Raw genomic sequence first — 24,083 nt, 5'->3', positions numbered from 1 at the left:
CAAGCATCGCCGCGATCGTAGAAAGGAGGCACAAGCATCGCTTTGGTTGCAGAATGAAAACTGAAGGATCGTCCAGCGTTCGGCACGTAGAACAATATTTTTTTTCACTCTCAAACGGGGCCGTGCTGAGGTATTTTTCACTAGACAGGAATGCTAAGGGCGACAGTGGTTTCATATCAGCCTCCGATTGTTTTTCCCCTAAAATTCATGAAACGATCCATTTTTTTTGAACGCAGCAGGGACGCAGAAAGGACGCCGTCCAGTGAAAAGGGGGCTTAAGCAACCTAGCCAGTCCCAGACACAAATACAAAAACAAAACAAAACGGTCCAAATTGAACAATAATTATATATTTCCAAAAATGTTCAATTGTATATAAAGAAATGCAATAATATACTCATAATATACTCAAACACACAGTAACAATCCATTGAGTTGAAACAAAAGGCTGAATGTATAATGTGTTCCTTCACTAAGAGATGTTGCTGGACATAGAGAGCTGGCTGTCACAAGTCCCAGTCAACACCCTGTTGCCTGAACCACATGGCCTGGGCCACAAGGCCCGGACCACATGACTACCACGTTGTTGTGAAAATGTGGTACACAACTGGTCTGGTAAGTGGGGCTTGTCTGATGATAAAATAAGCCAAATACTTCACAGTAAAATAGATGGAACTGATGGCCAGTCCTGCTCTTCCACAGGACATTCTTCTACACTCCTAAACATATTGCACATTTCAGTCTTAAAAAGCCAAGTGTAACAACTGTTTCTTATTTAAACATGATATGTATTCAACAACCCTTAATCAGTCATATAAAGTTGTATCAAAACCAAATTTTTCTTTGTGTGCATGTGCAGTTTCTTTACAACTGCTTTTGTCAAGAACACCATTAGCACCAGCTAAAGGGGGTTGTTCCCACTTTTTGCACCATTAAACTGACACAAATCAGCAAAATGGACATTGATGCAAATTTCACATTTCCCTGGGGAGTGCAGCACGTGACGACCTCAGGAGAGGGGGATAAATGCACACACAAGAAAATGGGATTGAATCAAAGTTGACATCATATATGCACACTGCAGGGGACCTAACATTATTAAAACATTTATGAAAGTTCAAATTGCATATTTCAATTGCAAAAATCCCCATCACCTTGCACAGATACTCATATATACACTGTGAGAAAACACAGGGTAGGGGTTTGTCCAGTGTAAAGACTGTCATTTAACAAATGGTTTTGCTTAATGAACAAAGTATCACACTGCTCTATTTTAAAAACAGAGCTTTGCATTAATAAAATACACTTGCCATGATTTAAGTATCAAAATATCATGCATTCAAAGATACAGAGTATCGTAAATGTTGCAGACAACTCCTGAAGACAGGAGAACAATTATATACAGTAGAATTTTGAATTCAACAGAAACAACATAATTAAAAAAAAAAAAAAAAATTATCACTGGTGACTGGTAAAAATTCATCAAAATTGGAACTAAAATAGCTTACAGTCTAGGTGACTATGTAGTAAGGATGTATTTAAAGTTGATGTTGGTAAAGCAGATTATTCGCCAATCCAAAGTTCTCCCGGATTGACCATACAATATGCTGAGGCAAAAACAAGCAGAGACAGACAAAAATAATGTTTTGTGTTTTGTGTTTTGGAATATTACATGGCAGTAACTTACAAATTGCAAATTACATCCAGATACTTAATAATCTTTAAAGCAAATACAGCTGCTTTTATAAAAGTCAATATCATCACCATCATGAAATCGTATTCACATCAGTGGTGCATGGCTCTATTCAAAAGGTGACCTGTTATTTTTCAGATAAATGTCTGCTAAATCTTATTATAAATATGACAAATATATTTCTGTGCAGCACCTTCATTTTTTTGTCATCAATGGGATTTAATATTATGCATAATAAATATAACTACTTAAGCAACTACCATAAGAAACATCTTAGACAAAATAAGACCTAAGTAGTAAAAATAGTTATTATTTTATGAGAAAAATATAAATGTATGGCAACTTTTCTGATTCTCTTTGGTGCATATATCAAATAGTTTTTATCTATGCCTGTATTCTGTATTTACCTGAAGGCACTCATAAAGTGCAAACACGTACCTCCACAAAAAAGCATGTATATTTATTTCAAAAAGAGCATACCAGTCTCAGCAAGGATCCCCTCTAAACATTTATCAAACCAACCTTTTAACGAAAGACAATCTTATTTGTCATAACTAACTCAATGATACCCAAATTTAATCTTGCTCCTTCAACAATGGTGAGAAAAAGTTGAAAATAAATCTTAAATTAATGTCTTGCTCTGAACAAACGAGTAATATAAGCACAAAAAGTCTTTTTTTTTTTAAGGTGCACACATCATTTGATGCTTACAAACCACCCATTTGTTTAGGTCAGTAACTGCCCTTTGCAGCCAAGGGCCACAACAATGTTTTTATCTTGCACTTCACATCTTTACTCTTTCTCTCCCTGCTTAACAAAAGATAAAAAAAATTGGATGGAGGAGAAAACAAAGCCTGCCACAAAACACTTGTTTTAACTTGCTTTTCCCATCACATTTACCTGCTAAACTTAATATCAAACATTCAACAGAGGGTGCACAAAGACATCCAGTAATTGCCAGCTAATTTTTGTCATATAAGTGCAATTCATTGGGTCTCTCCATGTTTTCATGTTTTTCCTTTGACATCAACAGGACTCGATGCTGCCACCACTTGGTGTGATTGGGAACAACAATGCATCCAAAAATTTAGTATCATTTTACACTCCATGATATCTAGAAACATTTTTATGTGAGAACAGCTGATAACTTATAAAACTAGATTGACAGACTTCATTGGCCATATTCCCTTCACCTGTTGGTGGAGGATATAATCAAAGGTTTCCTCTAAACAGGCTCGGATTTAATGTTTCCATCTTGGGAAAAGTGTTGCTCTATTTGGCCTCTGAGTGCCATGGACTTCTTTCAACTTCCATATCATGGCTAAATTTGCCTACATAAAAAAGTATATATCATTCAACAAGAAAGAAATTGCCTATTGCTTATATTGCAGATACATGCCCTAAAAGGGCTATAAATTGGTTCATTTTTTTAACAATGGTGCCGTTCCCTACAGACTCTGCAGAAAAAATGTACTTAACAGTAACATGCGGTATTGAATAATGGCAAGCAATTAACAGAGTCAATATTGCTTTTCAATACAAAAGGAAATGTACAATAAGCAAAGCAGTTCTTAGTGTACTACAAAAGGCTTTTCATGGTCTCTAAATAGGATGATAAATGAGAATTATACTTTACTTAGAGACTAAATAACACGAGTCAAGCATGACATTTTGGTCTACAACCTATGAACCTTGGTCAAGTGAAAGGTGAAGATTCAATGACCAAAACATCCTATTTGACTTATGCTATTTAGCCTTTAAGTAAAAAATAATGCTGTGCAATCATTTCTTAGTGTCTCTGATACCACATGCAGGGATATACCACCTTTATCAGCAAGATTTACAGTTAACTCAAATTAAACTACGTGTAAACAGTAATTGCAACCACTTTGGGAAACAAAGCAGCAAAGCTGTCAAATGTACAGACAGAAAGCAGGAAAATTGAATATTTTTTGTCAATTTAAAAGCAACATTATATTATGCTAAATGGCATTTTTCCATTGTTGACACATTATTATACACTACACAATAACAGAATTACCAACTTTTTTACATAATCAATTTTTAATTATATCAATAATGAAACTGTTAACATACCTAAGAACCGTCTCTGAGGAAAATCCATATTAAAAAAAAAAAAAAAAAAAAAAAAAAAAAAAAAAAAAAAAAACAGCATAACTTCTCAAAACTAAACCAATCAAGATAGTTTTGGAACTTGACCTGTATATTAGTCCTCTGAATAAGTCTACTGTCCTGCAAGTTTTAGAGAAAAATAGAACATGGTTTTCATTTTATTGTATAACAGTGGATAAATATGTTGGAATAAAACAGTACAACTTTGGAAAAATTGTCCACTCAAGCTGATTTTCAAACTTGACCTGTATTTTGTGAATATTCATTAGTTCTGGAAGTTTGAAGACAAAAAGTCAAATGGTATACCACTTATCGCTATAACAGTGAAAGTGCACAGCAAGGACGATGACGACAGCAACAACAGATGCATGTGACAGCTTTGTACAGCCACATCTGTCTGTACATAAAAAAAGAGCATATCTATACAGTTTAAAGCAATCCAAGTCAGTATTTTGAAAAAATTAAGAGTGCATGCATTGCTTCTTGTTGAACTTATATGTCGACAATTATAACTTTTAAAACATATAGATGGTCTTAATCAATATGGCAAAAAAAAAAAAAAAAAAAAAAAAAAAAAAAAAAAAATCCCCCCCCTGTCCAACCTTGGTGGTCAGCCATCTTGACACAGATTGAAAATAACATGGGTTCTTGTGTCATATCCAGCATAAAAGGCTAGCAATATCTGGAAGTCGAGTTATGGAATGAATAGTGTATCTAGAAAACCTATGCTTTCATTCTGGTTTTGATCTTTTGCTTTTTCCTAAACTTACAGAGTTATGGCAAATGTGAAAAAGGTGGGTAAGTCAGGAAAAAAATGCTGTTTACCCTGGCCAAATCCATTAAATCCTGGCTTGGAATGCTTCAACCTTTAAAGGTACTAAATTTCTGCTCAATTCATGGTGAGAGACACACTGTTTGGTATAGGTTAAGTGACTGCATGTGACAGGGTTGTGCAAACTTAATTAACATAATATGAATGCATTATGATAAACACTTCTACTTCCAGCACAACTTGTCTGTCTAGTTTGTGACTATAGTGCCCTTCACCTATCACACCTGACATCCACCACTGACTCTGGGAACCCTTTATGGGTCTAGTGTTGCTGGTGACAGCATGTTTGCAGTGCAATATCAAATATTATGCCCTAATGTAAGACAGTTGCCTTACAAAAAGTACATGTGCCTGATACAAAGTTATGTTTATGAAACATTAAATGCCTTTGTTCTGATAAAATGATGCATAAACAATGAGACTGACTTTAAAAAAGTTTAGGCAAAAAATAATAAATAGTAAAAGAGGAATAACAATGCAGCAAAGCTGGTCAGTATACAGATATAAAAAAAATCTTAAACCGCTAAACATTTGCACGTCATGAGCTGCCTTTCAAAACATGACCTGATGCAATGCATGTGCTAGAGAACAGAACACTCTTAGAAGGTTTAAAGAGGAGGGGGGAGATCTTGACAATTAATTATGAATAAAACACTACCAAATAGTTTGAAGAGAAGAGGGAAATACTGGGGGTGGGGAAAGACCTTGACAGTTATTAATAGAACACTACCAGATGGTTTGTGGAGTTGGGAGGAATACAGGATGGTGAATACCTTATATATATATATATATATATATATATATATATATTTGCTTCAGACGACATCATTAAAGACTGGAGATTAGAGTATATCCAGACCATGTCTGTATATAAAAAGAACAAGTATTGTCTAAATTATGCCATTCCCTGACACATGAGATCTGATGAGTGAGGGAGGAGAAAAAGCTCCACATGCCTAAACAACAAGAATTCTCTATCTACCAGTTAAGAACAATAAATTTTAAATGAAATATACTCAAGCAAATGAATGTGGAAGTTCACTTTTCCTACTGTGCTGAGCCAGATCAGCCAGCCCTATTCTTCAATCCACCTGTTCACAGATGAAGACTTACTCTTGTTAAGACACGTAGCTGCAGCTGTCTTGGTTCAGTTTTTTTTTTTTACTAAAAACGAGAGGCCTAATACTAGTGCGAGGCATTTTTCCATATATAGTAATGAGATTACATGAAAGCCTTCCCAGTGTTAATGCCAGGGCTAGAGATGTGGAGATGACAACACTGAGATTCTTCTGCCAGTGCGAGATTTCTAATATATTACAGCATGGGGGTGAGGGGGGCTTGTAAATTACTCTACTTGGCGAATTTTAGCTCGAAAAATACTTAAAACTCTTGAATATAAGTAACATCTTTAAATATATACTCAAGCATGAAATCATCCCAAATTGGCCAAAATTTACAGCTTATAAACAACTTCCACCATGCATTAAGCATTTGAAGGGCCAGCCAAGTTCTCAAATTCAAATTGCATTTTTTTTTTTCATTTTTGATAATACAGGGGAAATATTCACTCGGCTTATGCAAACAAACATGTCTTTAAAAGTATTATTAAGGTATTCTTGAGTTTGGAATTGATAATTGACAGTCTGTAAGTAAAAGAAATTCCCCAATGTTGCAGATTTGTAGTTTTTTTCTATTTTGTACTTAATCACATTGCAATCCTTAGTCTCCATTTGCCTGGTTGGAGACATCTCTTGCCAACTGTGAACCCTGTGACACTGGAACATTGTGTGTGATCATGTGAAGGTCATGTTGCTTCTGGGACATAATCAGCCACCAAGAAATTGAAATGATGAGCAAGACGGGTAAGTACTGTAAACAGATGGAAGTCCTGCATATTATGTCATGGCTGTTGGACTTGTCTCTTTGCTTACTATTCACTATCATCTTCTTCCTCTTTACCAGCACCCCCTTTGGTTTTGCAGTATTTAAAGCGATGTTTCATATGTTGTGAATAGGATCCACTATGACTGAATCTCTTACCGCAGCGGTTACAGCGGTATGGTTTTTCGCCTGTGTGCAAGCGAGTATGCTCAATGAGATGGTGGCGATGCTTGAATGCCTTGGTGCAAACCTCACAAATATGGGGTCGCGGAACGTCGCCATCTGGAAGTGCAGAAAGACAGCTTGGTTAGTGGTCTAAAATTTCAAACAGTCTCAATTTTTGTTCTCAAAATTTTCACTCATTGGGGAAATTGCTCTAAAATTTCAAACACCAAAAACTGATACATGGTGAATGGCTGGGTGGTAAGAAAATTTGAACATTTATTTGCTGTTTGAAATTTTAGGACAACTACCATAAGCTTTTTTTCTACCTTCACATGGACAACATATATTAACTAACAATTCATAAGAAATACATAAATACAGACTTTATTTACCCTGGAATGGTAACTGCTCTACAACATAAAGAAGAATAGAATACTCTGTACAATTATAATACTAATATGATGGTATTACAGTAACATGTATCTTGATTACTGCAGCATCAGGTTGTCTTTGCACATGCATGGTTACCATGACAACAGTGTTTTATTCTGAAGAGAAGTTATTTGTTATAGGTTCAAAATGTTCAAATGGTTAGCTCCTACCAGTTATTTGTGGCAGAGAAAACTAATATTTAATCATTTCATTTCACAAGTTCTTTTCATGCATTCTCCTATTTAAACTACTTCTCTTTCTTTGAGCATATGGAATCAACTACACTTAAATAATGCTACAAATTACAGTATACATACATAGCCCCAATTTCATACAACGTTAAATAAGAGGAGACATCCTGTTAAATCAAAAACTAATTTCTCTCTACCCCTAAACACAGGACACCCATATACCACATCAATCTAGTTCTACTAATCCACAACACTGATACAACAGACAGCTAGAGTTCTTACTTAATTAGCAGTCCACAATCTAAGACCTGCAATGCCTGGACCAAGAGAAAAGTTCATAAACAATGCAAATTGCTGTCAAATAATAAGTATCATAATATAAAAGACAGTAACAAATTATGAGGAATAAAATATATATATATAAAAAAATAATAAAAAGAGAAATTACGCAGGAGATGAAATTTCTAAAATATTTTTTAACTTATAAGCATGGGTTACGTCTGACTTGTATAACTTTCAAAAGTTAAAGAAAATGATACTAATTTTTAATGACATCTAGTGACAAGGAATAACTGACAGGACAAAATCTATTCAACAATTTTGGAATGTTTTCAATGAGTGGATGAGGGGTAACTGATTCAGAACACTGAAGGCAAAGCATCAATATTTTGATCAAATTCAGTTTCATATAGTATTTGTTCCAATATTTTAAATTTTTTCAGAAATTCCTGTTCCATTTCTAATTCTGCAACATAGAACAGACGTCCACACCAATAGTGTGAAGTGCCTGAAGCTGTAACATGTATAACAATTAGGGTGACGTTGTAGAAATGTGGTTGTCTTTTGTTTGAAAGCACTGTGCGATACAAGTTATTTCTTTAAAGGTCTCAGTATTAAAAAAGAACATTTTGTATCTTGCATAAAACCCAATCCACACCAGGGGATATCATACCCCTGCAAAAATGAAATTAAATGTACAAAGAAATAATAATAATAATAATAATAATAATAATAATAATAATAATAATAAGACACCAGGTACTGAGGATGGCATATACACAGAAATAAAAAAGGGAACAGGTTCAAAGACACCTAGACAAGTGGGATGGGTATAGTTTCAAAATATTCTTACATAGAAATTCAGCAAATTTTCAATTTGACAACAAGCATGGACCCCCCAAGAGAACTAAATATGTTTCTTAATGTCTACAGTTTCTTATTGCATTCTGACAAACCACCAATACAAAATGCATATATTGTTTGATGGATACAGGTTGAAATTCCCAACCAGGCATCATTTAACAGATGATCTGCAGACTAACTGGTCCACGGATCAAATATGGCCAACACCACTTGAGAGTAAATGGTCTCCCTACCTACCACATGGCTGGCCCTGCAGGGGCCTAGTAATTAAAACTCAGAGCTGAGATTTAATGCATTTAATTGCTGTGCCCCTACAGGCCTGGGGTGTGTGGAAGGCAGCATTAGGGAACAAGGGGCATTGCTTTCAAGTGGGGTCGGTCATATTTAATCAGCAGACCAGTTAGTCTGCAGATCATCTGTTCTGAATGGGTCCATACTCAAGCTGTGTTTTGATCCTAAGATTCTGTCTTGTAAGCTTGAAAATATTAAGTAATGCAGTTTTCCTTTTATGGTATTAATATGGGGAGTGAACAAAATGTTTTTTCAAAGCACAGTACTTAAAAGGATCAACACCACCAATTTTTAATTCTGTGCTTCAGGCTCATGAGAGTTAAAATCATATCATGAAAATACCAATGTGTGAAAAAAAATAATAAGACATTGCACTGAATGTGCACCATTAGGATAGCTCAGCTATCTGACAGAGAAGGGAATCTAAAAGGAATCTCTGTTTAAAAAATGTATTTTCCTCCTAAGTGCTGTCCCCTCTATATACCCTGTTCACACTGCCATCTGGAAAAATCCAGATTTTTCAAATTCTTATTTCTGGTAAAAAAGCTAATTTGCTTCCCTGTGTACACATGGCAAAATTAATTGAATCCAACGTTGAAAAAAAAAATCCAAGTGGATTTCTTTGTTAAGAACAATCATGCATGCACCACACAGGAAAACTTCAATCATACAAAAATGTGGCACCATTAACAGCTCTACCATTGGAACTCTGCTTTTTGCTGTTGTTTTTATTTGTTATAGCAAGTGCAACTCAAAAGACATTCCAGATATTCTGGGAACTCAAATAGCAACATAAATTTACATTTCCACCTTGTTGTAGTGAGTGGTGACCTCCAAATGCTTTTAGTGCATTTATTAAGGAAATAAACAAGTGCCCATAGATACCAGTGCATTTTTGCACAGATGAGCAGTAAGTCCTAACCAGGTTTGCGTTCCAGTAAGTTACTTGAATCACTATCAGAAATCTAGCCGGCTAGCAGGATTTTAAGAAACTGGTTAACAGAGATCCCCATGCAGTCACACAATTATCTGAATCGCGAAATGATTTGTTATTTAGATAAATGGTCATAGTGTGAACAGGGTATAAACATCAACAATTCTATTGGGCTGTCTAGCTAACAGACACCCAGATTGTTTTACATTAAGTAAGGAATGTTAACAGTTACTAGGCTCTCAGCCACTTGCACACTGTCTGTGCTTAGGTATACAACAACACCCAAATGATAAAGAGCTAAAGGGATGTCCAATGTAATAAAAAAATACATCTTCACAGCAAATTTATAAATTCATTTCAAATGAGTAAAGAAAAATAAATGCACCATCTCATATATAGACCACACCAGTAGAATGTATCAAGCATTCTATAGGTTGTTAAAAATGAATCTGTAAATGAACAAAAAACTGAATGTGAACAGTACAGCCAAGTTAGCCTCTAGAGCTGACACAGTGCAATTATGTAAACTGAGGTTATGGGTTTCTCAGAGTAAGTGACCATAAGGCTTGTTCAGAACCAGTTGATCCTTGGACAAACTAGTCCAGAGATCAATAATGGCGCTCCTGTCTTTGTAGGGGCAGAGCAATTAAATCTCTGCATTCTTTCAAGTGGGCCACACCATTTTTGATCCATTGTCCGCAGATCAACTGGTTCTGAACAGGCCCATTCACATAGCTACAGTACATTACATGTTCACAAATACTGAAGTAATGACTAGTTGCAATTACCTTGAAAAAAGATTATCTGATAGATGGCTGAGCAAGGGCAACCAGAAATTCTTGAACTATATATGTATATATTGTTCTGGACAGTTTTAAAAATGGAAGATATTTCAAATATAAACAGAATGGTTGAAATTCTGAGATATTGCTGGCAACATACAAAAAGCTGGGTGAAAAATCAAGTGAATTTGTTACTACACGTAAAGGCCTGGTAACCTTTTAAGGAAGCAGAGACGTAGAGAGATATGCTGCGGCACAACATGATAGAGAGAAATAATGGTCCCTCTTCTATTTATCATCTCTATCTCTCATATTCATTTTCTCTTACTTTTCAGTACTAATTATTAATCAAAATCAACCTCATTAAAACCACAAGGCAGCAAAGCTGTCAAATGTACAGACAAATAGAAAAAAAAAAGATGTACAAAATAGGTTATTTTATCAATTTTGATGCAATAATCATCATTGGGTGACATCCATTCTCAGCAGGCTGGCTGCCATGGATCGCCATGCCACTGGATCTCGTGCCACTTGCATGTTTTCACTATATTTTTGAATGGTCGATTTTTAAATGTTGTCTATCCATGTTGTTCATGGTCGTCCTTTCGTTGTTTTCAATTTAACTTTCCTTTTAATAACAACTGCTGCAAATTATCTTTTATTATGAAACTACCAAAAAAGTAATTTTTGTTTTCTTGATGGTGTTCAACAATTATCTTTTTATTTTAAGATTATTTAGTACTTCCTCATTACTTTTGTGTTCAGCCTATGCTATCCTTATCATCCTTCTATATACCCAAAGTTTTTTTATTGTTGTTTTTGTTAGTGCTTGTGTCTTTGCATAATTGTGTTGACCAGATTTAACATAAATGATAGATGCAACAATAAATTATGCTTAACAGCAAAATTAACACCAAATTTTAATTATGCACAACCAGTAACACAAATATTAGGAATAAGTAAATAGCATAAGGTTTAAGGCCCATAGGAGTTCATATTAACACACTGAAAATGCCAAAACGACAAATCTGAAAATTTCACAAACACACACAAAAAAACCTATCAAATAGGTTGTCCAATTTGAGCTGTATGTTAGAATTATTCTTGTTAGTTAGGAAAGTAGTCCTGTGAAACTTTTCTGTAAGTTTGAGAATCATATGTAACATGGTTTTCCTTTAATGGTCATTATTGTGGCAGTGACCAAAATAGGGTTTTGTGTCAACTTTGATGCTTAACAACTTTTAAAAAGCATAAAAGCATAACTTCAAGAAATGTAATCCTATCAAGCTGGCTTTCAGACTCGACCTGTACTTTATTAATATTGATCACTCCTAAAAGTGAAGGACAAAAGGTCAACTGGTTTTCCACTTATATGCTATCTGTATTGCATACAAACAAAAATGACTTTTGGAAAAAGGCTCTAATCAGGCTGGTTTTACAACATGACCTGTATTTTCGCAATCTTCAGCAGCCCTGTAAGTTTGAAGACAACAGGTCTTCCACTTATTGTGTGATAACATGAAAATGTGCACGGTGTCCACAACAGAGGCAGTTGACAGCTATATGTACAGACACACTGTGTCTGTACATATAAAAGCACATTTCATTGAATCAATGCCACGAATCTGCCATCTTTATTTCTAGCTGAATAATTAATAGCATTTCCCTCCTTCAAATCTCTGATGCAACATTAACTGAATTTATCCATCTCACTTCATATTAAGCTTTAAGTGTTTATTTAATCATCTTAATTGAACACTTGACTACCACTATTAAGCACTTAATTAGTGGTGCAAAGACAACTATTTCAATCATTAAAATTGGCAAGGCTAAAATAAATCAAAATTTAATTAACTATCCTCACCATTCTTCCTATTTTTACTCTTGGATTTTTTCTCTTTCTTTTTCTCCTTGTCTGCTGTCTTTGATTTACCCAAGCAGCCACTGTCTTCTTCCTCGTCTTCTTCATCCTCATAGTCATCGTCCTCTGTGTAGGACACTGTACTGGCCATGGATGCTGGGGACTTCAGATCTTCAAAATCACGTCTATTCTCCTCTGGAAAACGTTCCTCCTCCCGCCTGTCTCGCCCTGGGGATTTCTGGTTTGGGTACTCATCTTTCCAGCCTTCTTTCACAGGAGATTTTGTGCTTTCTTTATAGCCCCCATTTGCAGGAGATTTGACCCGCTCCAGCTGTGCCATGCTCTCAGCCTGGTTGTTTGGACTGCCCAGTGGAGTATCACCCATCTTCTTAAGAGTTGGAGGCCCATCATCTGTCTCCATCTTCTCTAGGCCTGGAATAAAAAACTAACTGTAGAAACTTGGTGGGAGACAGTTTTCCAACTGGCTTTCATTTCAACAGGCAGTCTTTGTCATCAAAATGTTATACATTCACATGTTTAATTAACATCAAGTTAATATCCCTTTCTTTTGTTAACATTTAAGGGATCTTCATTTAACATATGCTTCTTTTTATACAACACACATACATTGTTTACCGAACAGAGTAAAAAATGCAGTAATTCCATACCATAAGTTTTCTCCATAGCACCATTTTGTGTTGGATGTGTATCCCCTTTTATCTGAAAGGAGTAACTGCATTATTATCTATTAAAAACCATTTTCAAGATCACTTCAATGAAAAACATTAATTTTGCTTATGCCGTTTTCATTCCCAAATGGAGTTTTGACCTTCCACATACACACCCAACTAATCATAATTCATTTGGTTAACTTATCAGGTTGAGGTGGAGGCTCTGTTTAGGTGACTCTAGCTAGGTTATTCAGTTGTAAATGTCTGAAACTGCTGAGATACAACTGTACAAGCCTAAATTCCCTTTAGTGAAGAGGTTAGTGTCAAGTTATCTGTGAAGCTCAGGGTGTAAGTTCCAAGACAAAAGGTAAAACTGATTTTCACTTATCGTATTATCACTAAAAGTGCACGGCGACAACTAAATGTACATTCACATCTGTATCTGTACATAAAAAGTATTTCACTTTTCATGGTAACAATAAAAGTGTAGGGCTCTAGCAACAGTAATATTGGTAGATTTAGCAATAAATGGATTCACCAGACCATGATTCTTTCCTTAACAAATTGATGCAAGTAATGAATTTGTTTTGTCGGACCTGGTATCTACCCACCTGTGCTTTTTGCATGTCAGTGTCCCCAGTCTCTTCCCCTGGAGTCTCACTGTCAGTCTTGCCTGCATGCTGTTCATCCTCAGTAATTTGCTGCTTCCTCTCTGCCTCCTGCTGCTTCTCCATCTCCAGTCTCTCTTCTTCTTCACGCTCTTTTCGTTCCTGCTCTTCTTTCTCACGGCGTTCTCGCTCCTGTTGCTGCATAATGGCCATCTGCTTCTGCCTCTCTATGAGGTCTACCTTGGCTTTCTCTATCATCTCAGTGAATTGCTCCTCAGTAATCACTGGTTTGTTTTCACACAGCTGAGGAAATAAGGATTCAAATTATTTTTAGTAAATTTTTCACACAAGAAAGTGTACATACTACTTCTAGATCGTTTTAAGCCCCCTGCACGGTGGGCACAGTCCTCCAATCACCAACAGATTCCCCTGACATGTCCTCTGCTAGTAAAGCTACTGAATATTTTTTCTTAGGTAAGACAGTAAAGGTATTCACAAAACAACAAACTTCAATATAGTATAAACCTGAAAGTAAGATACCTTTTTCAGATCACGATGAAATTCTTCACTGGATTCGATGAATTTTCTTTTCTTTTCTTCATGCTTTTCTTCAATCTGCTTGAGCTCACTTTCCAACTTTTTCTAAAGGAAGACAAGTGTTCTTTTGACATATTTTGTTTAATGAAAACTGTTTATGAAAGTCTGCCTAACTGGTGGATGACCAAATATTGAAAATCAATCTGTATGGAAGATTTTATTGTCTTATCTGAAATTATCATAATTTTCCTTTTTCACATCAAAATTTAAAAACTAAGGTAGTCCAGATGTCAAACAGACAGACTGATAATGATTGAACTGATTGAACCAGTATCCTTAAACAAGGCAGCAGAGGTGTCAAATGTACAGATAAAAAGCAGAAATGATGCACAAAATAGATTTTTTTTGGAAATTTTGATAAAATACATTATGCTAAACAGCATTATCACCACAGATTTTTATAACATGACATAATAAGTATATGGATATCTAGAAATGACTAGCAAAGGCCTTCAGGCCCATTGAAGTTCAAAGTCACACCTTGAAAAATGAACATTTCACACACTCACACACAAAAAAATAAATAAAATAAAATAAAAAAATGCATATCTTTAAAAGAATAAACAAATGAAATAAATAAATAAATGATAATAATAATTTAATCAGGCTGGTTTTAGAACAAGCTGTATCTGAGTCTATTTATCAGTACTTTAAGTTTTAAGATAATAGGTCAAACAGTTTTACATGAAATGTGTTCTCTGAACAAAGAAACTACAACGCATCCAAAATATCTCAACTCATCTACTTACTCAGGACTTCTACTGGGAATCACATGACATTGATTTTAAAAGAACTTAACTGTTTAACTGTAAATGCACAGATTTTATTCAAAGTTTTAACATCAGCTCATGCTGCTTTAAAAATAGTCTGATCATGCTGATTTTCGAACTCCACCTGTATTTTACGAATATTCATCAGTTCCAAAATTTCAAATTCAAATGTGTTATCGCTGAAAGTGTGCGACAACATCAATGATGACATCAGATACAGGTGATGGCTATATGTACAGCCACATTTGTGTCTGTTCATAAATAGCATTTCACTTTTCATGACAACAATAGGGCTCTAACAGTAATATTTGGTAGATTTACCAGTAAATGGATTCACCAGGTCATGGTTTTTTTCTTAACAAAACTAGCGATGCAAATAATGAAACTGTCATGTCTGACCTGGTCTCTACCTACCTTGGTATAAACAAATGTAATATTTTTGGCAGAAAATAACAATTTTCCATAATTTTGGTCCATTTGACCTTAAAATAAAGGTCAAACCCAGAGTCAAGTTTGAAATTGTCCTATATGACTTTCAGTCTGACACCTTTAGTATCTTTTCCCATACTTCACTTGATTTGGGAGATATTTAGCATTTAATTTTCAAAGGTACATAATGAAGAGTGTCACACCTAGGCAAATGCACGAACAGAGCCCAAAATGTACAGAGTTCAAGTTGAGATTTTATGTGACCTAATTCCAAGAGATGGGGACACAGGCTGTTGTAGTCTAGGAGGTGAGGTGGTCACAGTGATTTGTATCTGTTGACATGAACCGGAGCCAGTGAAGCCAAACAAGACGGGTCGGGACTTAAACCATGCTCACACTGGTAGTACAAATACAATCGTATTGTTGTAATTTAATTTATACTATTTGGTGGCATCTGGTCAGGTTTAGTGACAATGATTTGATGCATCTACTCACTTAACACTTATCTTTAACAGCAATTTTATTAGTGACAGATGTCGAATGATGACTGTAAATTCAAAATTGCGGCTCTTAAAACTCTTGTTGGTCCTTTGGACCGAACAAGTCCAATTTTTTACCGGTCCAGACAAATTTTCCCGGTCATGACCGATCAGACCGACAGTTTAAGCATGTCTGATATTAAAAAAAAATATCAATATATTAAATCCTAAGTGCAAACAAGAAATCTATCCTTTTGGAAATGATATATTTGCTACATCTAGGGTGCTCATATTAATAATATACCCAGGCAATCTGCCAACCTTGTGTCAAGGATGTGGGTACTTGCAAAATGATTTTAATAGCATGTGCACCCTCCTTACATTCCACTTATATGCAGGACATAGTCTGCAGATCATGTGGTGACCTACAAGATTTCGAAAGGCCTTTCAGCCATTGTAACGGATGTATATCAAATGAACAGCCCCAAAACTCTACAAGCCCACTTCAACAGTGTCCTAAAATGCCTCTTGGAAGCATGCCATACGAAATTGTATGGACAAGTTACCTGGTGTGTCTGCAGAGACTGCACCTGTCTCTTGAGTACAGCCATCCGTCCTGTGGTGACCACAGTCCTCACATCTGGCACCACTGCCTCACTGAAGATCTCATTGATCAGACGGTGGTTTCTGTGGTAACGTGCTGCAGCAACATGCTTCACAGAGAAACCATCATCAAAATCTGGAAACAAAACAGATATCAATAAATATTTCTGTCCCCCGTCGGAAGTTTTTTAAAAACGGGTTGTCAAATGTATAACCCCCCCCCCCCCCCCAAAAAAAAAAAAAAAAAAAAAGGTTATTTGCCCATTTTTATTCAATTATACATTATCCATTACAGCAAAGTCAATCCCAAATTTCAATTATGCACAACACAATCTCTGACTCACGCACACTTCTGATAAATCAACCTCCAGGCAAAAACTAAAGGCTTCCAGTGCTTACAAGCACATTTATGCATAAAAGTTCTGAATATAATCTGATCCTAAGCATCTCCTGAGTAAACATTTATAACCATTCAGCTCACCATCCTCGTCCTCGGCTGGCTGAATGCTAATTCTTGGTTCAGTCCGACCACGAGTTCTTTCTCGTTCTCGTTCCTTCTGTTCTTCTTCTAATGCTGCCTCAGCTGAAATAAAATAACAACCTGATTAAAAAAAAAATTTGAATTTTACTTGTTATCTGTGCATAAAAATTGCTTTATGTTAGCCCAATTCAAGGCTCCTTCGCTATTTAAAGTATCAAGCTTAGGAGCATATAATGAGCGCTTACAAAAATTCATACATTAAAACATCTGATGATTGCAAAATCAATACAAAATCACAGCTGCACATACTGTAATATTTGTACTGAATAAATGCTACAAACAGATCCAATAAATCAAACAGTGGTGGCCACATTACCTTTGCCCTTGGCTTGTACATAAGCCTGATAAACCGGAGAGTTGTGGTACATCTTCATGTTTTCATTGTATTGAATCTGTAACAATGTAGTAATAAAAGTAAGGGAATTAAATACATTTAAAAGTAATCGACCTTTGACAAGTAAGAAAGAGGAGTGCCAGAGAAAAAATATCTCATTTACATCAAAGATATATTATAAAACTGCTCAATAGAGCAAAGACTTGCAGACTACAGTACAAAAATACTGCATCTATGGGGTCTAGTTTATTGTGAAATTGACATGGTGCTGTTTTGCATGTTTGTGGTCTACTGAATAATGCACACGCAGGCTCCTATGGCTGGGCTACTCTCTGACCACAAGGGTCGCTTCTAGTCTGTTACAAAATTGCTGAAAAGTCTCTTCTTCACTTTTGTTATAGGCTATACTTGCCCCCATTTCACAGGAAAAAAAAAAAAAAAAAAAAAAAAAAAAAAAAACTCAAGTCAGGTACCCTGACTAAAAATTTGCTTACCAACAAAATAATGTCTGTGCGTCAGTAAGTCGTGTTTCACAAAAAACCTAAAGGCCCCACTTACCTCATTTTTTTCTTAGCTGTTAGGCTTTGTTGACTAGGGGGCTATCTTAAGTCAACAAGCTTAAAGAGATAACAACTCTTTGTATGAGATCTATGTTTCATGATAAATACATTGTAAACAACCCATACAAATATAAAGTATTCTATTTTACCACATTAACGGCAATTGTAGCCATTATTCTGAAATTGTTTTGCCATCAGACCACGTGACCTCCATAGATGGCTATACTCTGCAATAATCTCTTAAGAGATTATTACAAAAAAAACAAATTTTTAAGAAAAAAAATACCAAGGACTGACTTTGAATGTAGAAATGGATTCAATAACCATTGGTAAGTATGGGAAAATTGTTGTTAACCCCAGGAAAATTCATTTTTTGACCGAAATGAACAGTAATTATCTTTATAACTAAAATTTGGTAAATGAGAGTCTAATAATCAACAAAAATTTTGACAGTACATACCTTCTTGAAAATGTACATGATAGGCATGCACCAAATACCCAAGTAAATATTACCAAACAGTTGACACTTTATTAACTCACAGGTATTTTCAACTTGAATGATGAAAGGTGTGGATTTTGGGTCAAAATGGACTGGAACCAATTGCGAGGATCAAAGAACAGTTACCATCAAAAACTGCGAATAACTAAGTCAAGTATGCGCTTTCATATATAAATTAATCTTTATGAGTAATAAAATGCCTACCTTTTCAGCTTCATATTCATCCAAGAATTCCTGCTTTTCAATATCAGGCAGGTCTCTCCACATGCCTCCTATAATCTTCCCTATCTCCCACAGCTTCAGCTCCTGGTTGTCTGCTTTCACTTGGTCCCATACCTGCAGCAAAGTAAACAGCATCTTATTGTTATATGCCACAGCTTACAGAGGCCCTGTCGAATTCTGTTCATAATTTTACATAGCATATAAACTGATTTCTAATTTTAATTAGCAAGATGTTTTTGTTTAGAAGACATATGGCCTAAAAAACAGGAAAAGTACATTTCACAATAAAAAGTAGTACAAAGGTCAAATCAGGCAACATACAATTTCCTACTGGAGTTTGATAATATACACTATGGGATAATCTCTTCTCATTTTAGAGACATAAGGGCTAGAAAATTGAAAGTGTATCTGACTGCGAAATTCAGGTCATAGGTAAAAATCAAGGGCATTTTTGGATTTCCAATACAGAATTTCTTTTTATTTAACAATAACTTTGGGTGTATCTTTGCCAGTTTAAATTACACAACAAATGGTTTATTTTAAAAAGGCACTGAATCACTTTTATCCTTCTCTTTTAGTTCACAATTATACTCAACTTGCAAGAATAAATATTATTGTTCTTATTGTGGAAGATAGGCCAAAGTTCAATCTGGCGTATGGTATTATACAATCCTTCAGCCGTATGAAAATATTGTATTAACTTGAGATTTCCTAACAACCATCTAGTCTTTGCTAATCGCCACAATATTGAGCAGTGTATCTCAAACATTAGTGATACATATTTTTGGTTGTTTGATTAAAATGCAAAAAAAAAAAAAAAAAAAAAAAAAAAAGGCTATGGAATAAAATGATTTTTTTTTGTTGTTAAAGAACTGAGTTTCTTAATGTCTGCCTACTGACCTTTCTGCTGTATCTCATATATGGCATCAAAGGTTTCTCTGGGGGCTTAGGAGCCTTTGGCACACGGACATCATTCTACAACAAACATGTCAATGATGCAAAGATTTTATAACATCTTTATCAATAATATCTATTACACAAATAGGTTATATGCAATATATTTTAATACTTGTTCATATCAAACAGTCAAAAGAAAAATGAAAAGAGTTCTGGTGTTACACAGATAATACAGAGATTTGATACTTTCACATTGACTTTTATGGTTTATTAATGTTTATTCATTATTTGTATTAAGTAAAGAAAATGTGATAACAATTGGCACTCACACTGGCTCTCTGTCCCAATTTAACTGGATTAAAAGTGGGGTTTCCATGGGGGTTAGTGATAAAAGGACCATTTGTCTGTGACTGAAAGAGTTTCAATAAATGGAGTATAGGCAAAAAACCTGAAAACTAAAAGTGCTGGTTTTGCAACATCCTTAAACAGAACATGAAATGTTGAATGCAGCATGACAATGTTCAATAAATGCAATATAACATTAGTGTCAGCAATATATTAGTAAGCACTCAACCACATTAATTTTTTTTTTTTTTAGTAAAAAAAAACATAAAAAGACAAATATTCCACAAAAAAGTAAGTGAGGCTCTGTCTAGTAAGATTTTCTTGAGGGGCCCCAAAACTTCACAGATGCATCAAGTCTCACTGATATGAATGCAGGGGATACCCTGTGTGTTTCTGGGCCTTTCAGGTTGGAGAGAAATGAACTTCAGACATGTGGATGTTAAGGGAGGTAACCATACCTGTGAACTGTTGTTTGTACTACCAAATGGTTGGCGAAGTCTTTCTGGAAATAGAACAAATGCATAAAATGTAAAAAGCATTATTTAAACTCAAGTTAGGTCAAACTCCGAACAGAGAAATAAGGACACATACCAGACATGAGGTTACAATCATATAGCAGGAAGATCTTTAAAGAAACAAGGCAGCAAAGCTGCTATATACAATCAACAGAATCTGACGTGGGCTAAACATTTTTTTTGATAAGGGTGAATCAATGTGCTTGCACTGGGAATGGTGTCTTAAAAAACACTCAATTTTACACTGACTCCACTCACACTGGCACTTTTCAACCTTGGTTTTGGGCTGACTCATGTCCTATGGGGGTTCACTTTTCTAATGTGAACGAACTACGTACCCCTGACCGCAGTCCTAATAAACCCAAATTTGGACCTGGATTAAAATTTTAACAGCAGTCTAGCTTATGAGAACTACACTATGCATGTTTAACAGGTGCATGTACTAACGTCACAGTTTTCTCCCTGGCCGTAGTAAATAATTTTATAACAAGGCAGCAAAGCTGTCAAATGTACAGACAAAAAACAGAAAAAAAAAGATGCAAAATAGGTCATTATGTCAATTTTGATGCAATAATAAATGCTTATAATAGCACAGTCAGTCAACACTGATTTTTAATCATGCACAACAGGTAACATGGTCAATAACAGGAGCAGATTCAGAGATATTTTCTGACAGTATTCCAAAGTATCTTTGTTGATCCATCCTCCATTTTGATAGTCTTCCAACAGAAACCCGTTAATATAAACTGTAAAATCTGACTGTCTTCCAGGAGACCCAGAATATGGTCTTAATCCACCCCTTCAATAAGATTACAATGTCAGGACCATGAGAGTTAAAATTCACATGATGAAAGTCCCTATATATGAAAAATGATGACAGTGCATAAAATAATATTACATCGTGTTTAAAGACATAAATACCAATACAGCTGCTTATGTGGAAATACTGAAAATGTGCACAGCCTCAGGTGGATGGGAGTTAAAAATCACATCTTAAAAATGCCAGTGTTGGAGAAAAAATTAAATAGAAACAACAAAAATATAATTCTAATGAAGCTGTTATTCACTGCTTCCTTATTATGGACACTATGTTATCTAGCAGAGAGCTTAACAGGGAAATATCAACAAGTGTGCTTTATGAAATTTCAATTAATGGCTACTTAATTAGGTAAATGAGTTTAAAGCACTGAAATTAGCCTTGTGAATACCCAAGGGGAATTAACAGACTGACCACACAAATTTGTCTATCAAAGGTCTTCAGGCCCATAAGTCACACCTTAAGACAAGGCAGCAAAGCTGTCAAATGTACAGACAAAAACCAGAAAATAAAAATGCAGGAAATAGGATACTGTCAATTCTGATGAACTAATGTATTATGCTTACTGTAACTGCATAGCCAACATCAAATTCTTATTCTGCATAACATTGGATTAGGATGAAAGTAAAATGTGTATCAAACATTAGACTAAGTTCCCATACCTAGATCAATCTAACAGGATCAATCCAACTCCAAGGGGTTTCTCACTAAATTGCTTTCAGTTTGAGAGTCTTAGGATTCTTGCATGCCAGTTTCAGTAGGCGTGACAGACAACTAAGCCACTTACATTGATTGCAATTTAGCGAGAATAGATCGATCCACAGTTAGCGTGATAGGGTCTGGAAATAGTCCCTAAGGTGTCAGGCTGATAAGAGTTTAACTTTGGAAATGCTAGAATGAGGTACAGTGAAAATTACACACAAAAAAAAATTGCTTAAACTCATAAAAAAAAAAAAAAAAAAAAAAAAATATATATATATATATATATATATATATATATATATATATATATATATATATATATATATATATATATATATATATATATTTTTTTTTTTTTTTTTTTTTTTGGCTGTATGTCAATCCTAAGAATCATTCTTGTAACTTAACAAAATACAGAAAATGTTACAAAGTAAGAGTACAGGGCTCCTGGCAGATGGGAGTGACAAGTCACAACTTGAAAATGCCAGTATAGCACTCTATAAACCTGCATTGCCCCAAAACAGAAAACAATCACACTGGTTTTCAAACACAAGCTGCGCACTTCTGTCTTATGAAACTTTTCACTAAGTTTCAGTATCGTAAGTAACATGGTTTTCCCTTAATCGCTATCCTGGCAGCAGTGTCCAAAATAGGGTTTTCTTCAACTTTCATGCAATAAAACATAATACTTAACAGCATAATGACCATCAAATTTTTTATAAAAAAATAAAAGTATCATGAATATTCAGAAAATGTGATTTGGGAAGGTCTTCAAGGCCATGGAAGTTCAGAGTCACACTTTCAAAATGCCAAAATGTAATCAAGGGATAACTGTACTGAAATGATTTTCTTTCCATTTTCAACACCTTTTTTAAAACAAAATGATCAATAAACTGTCATTTTTAAATGTTCAACTAGGAAAATTGTTGACATAGGAAAAATATCAATAGAACAATTTTCAATGTCCAATTTGCTCCATTTGCAGATGCTGAACATAGTGAATGATTAAATCTGACAAACTGCAATGATGACTTCCTTTCCATTTATGATACTTTATTACACAATGCACAATATTATAACAGGTTTACCGTCATTTTTATATAATCAACAAACAATATTGTTAAGAAGCAGAAAATGTCAAAACAACACTTTTACATATCTTATTAGTTCCATAATGAGACTGTTAACATGCCTAAGAATTAAATCTGAAGAAATAACAATTATATACAAAAATACAGAAAATGCACAGCGCTTCTGGTGGATGGGAGTATAAAATCACATCTTGAAGATGCTAGTGTTTGAAAAATAATTTTAAAAAAATTTTTAATAAAACGTAAAAAATTCCAATAAAGCTGCTATTCAAACTTTTAATCTAGCTGTATTAACTTGATATTAATAACCCCACCAAGTTTGAGAAAAATAAAGCACTGTTATTCATCTATAGCATGTTGGCATAACACATTCTTTTTGTTGTAAATTATTTGCAATGTTAAACACCATTTATCTGCACAATTATCACCAAATCCTAATTTTGTGACACAGTTAAGAGAGCTAAACCTATGGGACTTTACAGGGAAATCTCAAGGAGTGTTTTATGTAATCTCATTTAATGGCCAACTGAAAATTAATGAGTAGGCAAGTGACTTTATAGACCTTAATTTAATTAGTGATCACCCAAGGGACAATTTTAAAGACTGCTATCCATACAGTACCGTCATATAGCACAAAGGTGTTGCATACATGCTGAAAAAAGTGAAAAAACAGCATTACTTCCCTAAAAATGACCCGATCATGTTGATTTTCAAACTTGACCTGCGTATTATGAATATTCATTAGTTCTGCAAGTTTCAAACCAAAAGGTTCAATGGTTTTCCACTTATCATGTTATCAGTGTTGCATATATGCTGAAAAAAGTGAAAAACAGCATAACTTCCCTAAAAATGACCCAATCATACTGATTTTCAAACTTGACCTGGGTATTATGAAGATTCATCAGTTCTGTAAGTTTGAAACCAAAAGGTAAAATGGTTTTCCACTTATCGTGTTATCGGTGCTGCATATATGCTGAAAAAAGTGAAAAAACATCATAACTACCCTAAAAATGACCCGATCATGCTGATTTTCGAACTTGACCTGCGTAATATGAATATTCATTAGT

General features: G+C 34.9%; 1 protein-coding gene across 2 annotated transcripts in view; it reads right to left on the bottom strand.

Annotated features, from left to right (window-relative positions):
* Window positions 1-326: 326 nt before the first annotated feature.
* The window catches only part of LOC106169605 (uncharacterized), a 29,791-nt gene continuing 6,034 nt past the window's right edge, over window positions 327-24,083 (bottom strand). For both annotated transcript variants that reach the window (XM_087017616.1, XM_087017617.1), the window contains 12 exons: window positions 20,350-20,393; window positions 19,876-19,956; window positions 19,550-19,624; window positions 18,632-18,763; window positions 17,351-17,426; window positions 16,975-17,076; window positions 16,457-16,629; window positions 14,156-14,257; window positions 13,619-13,918; window positions 13,005-13,056; window positions 12,340-12,768; window positions 327-6,819 (listed from right to left, as the gene is read on the bottom strand). In XM_087017616.1, coding sequence (XP_086873742.1) covers window positions 6,587-6,819; window positions 12,340-12,768; window positions 13,005-13,056; window positions 13,619-13,918; window positions 14,156-14,257; window positions 16,457-16,629; window positions 16,975-17,076; window positions 17,351-17,426; window positions 18,632-18,763; window positions 19,550-19,624; window positions 19,876-19,956; window positions 20,350-20,393 — 1,799 coding nt within the window. In that variant the 3' untranslated portion in view covers window positions 327-6,586. The remainder of the gene's footprint in view (window positions 6,820-12,339; window positions 12,769-13,004; window positions 13,057-13,618; window positions 13,919-14,155; window positions 14,258-16,456; window positions 16,630-16,974; window positions 17,077-17,350; window positions 17,427-18,631; window positions 18,764-19,549; window positions 19,625-19,875; window positions 19,957-20,349; window positions 20,394-24,083) is intronic.

This window comes from Lingula anatina, chromosome 7 (assembly GCF_051362555.1).
Source record: "Lingula anatina isolate TDL-2025a chromosome 7, LinAna3.0, whole genome shotgun sequence".
In the NCBI taxonomy this organism is placed as follows: Eukaryota; Metazoa; Brachiopoda; class Lingulata; order Lingulida; family Lingulidae; genus Lingula; species Lingula anatina.
The sequence above is the reverse complement of the archived record's forward strand: the minus strand, read 5'-3'. Positions and strand labels throughout refer to the sequence as shown.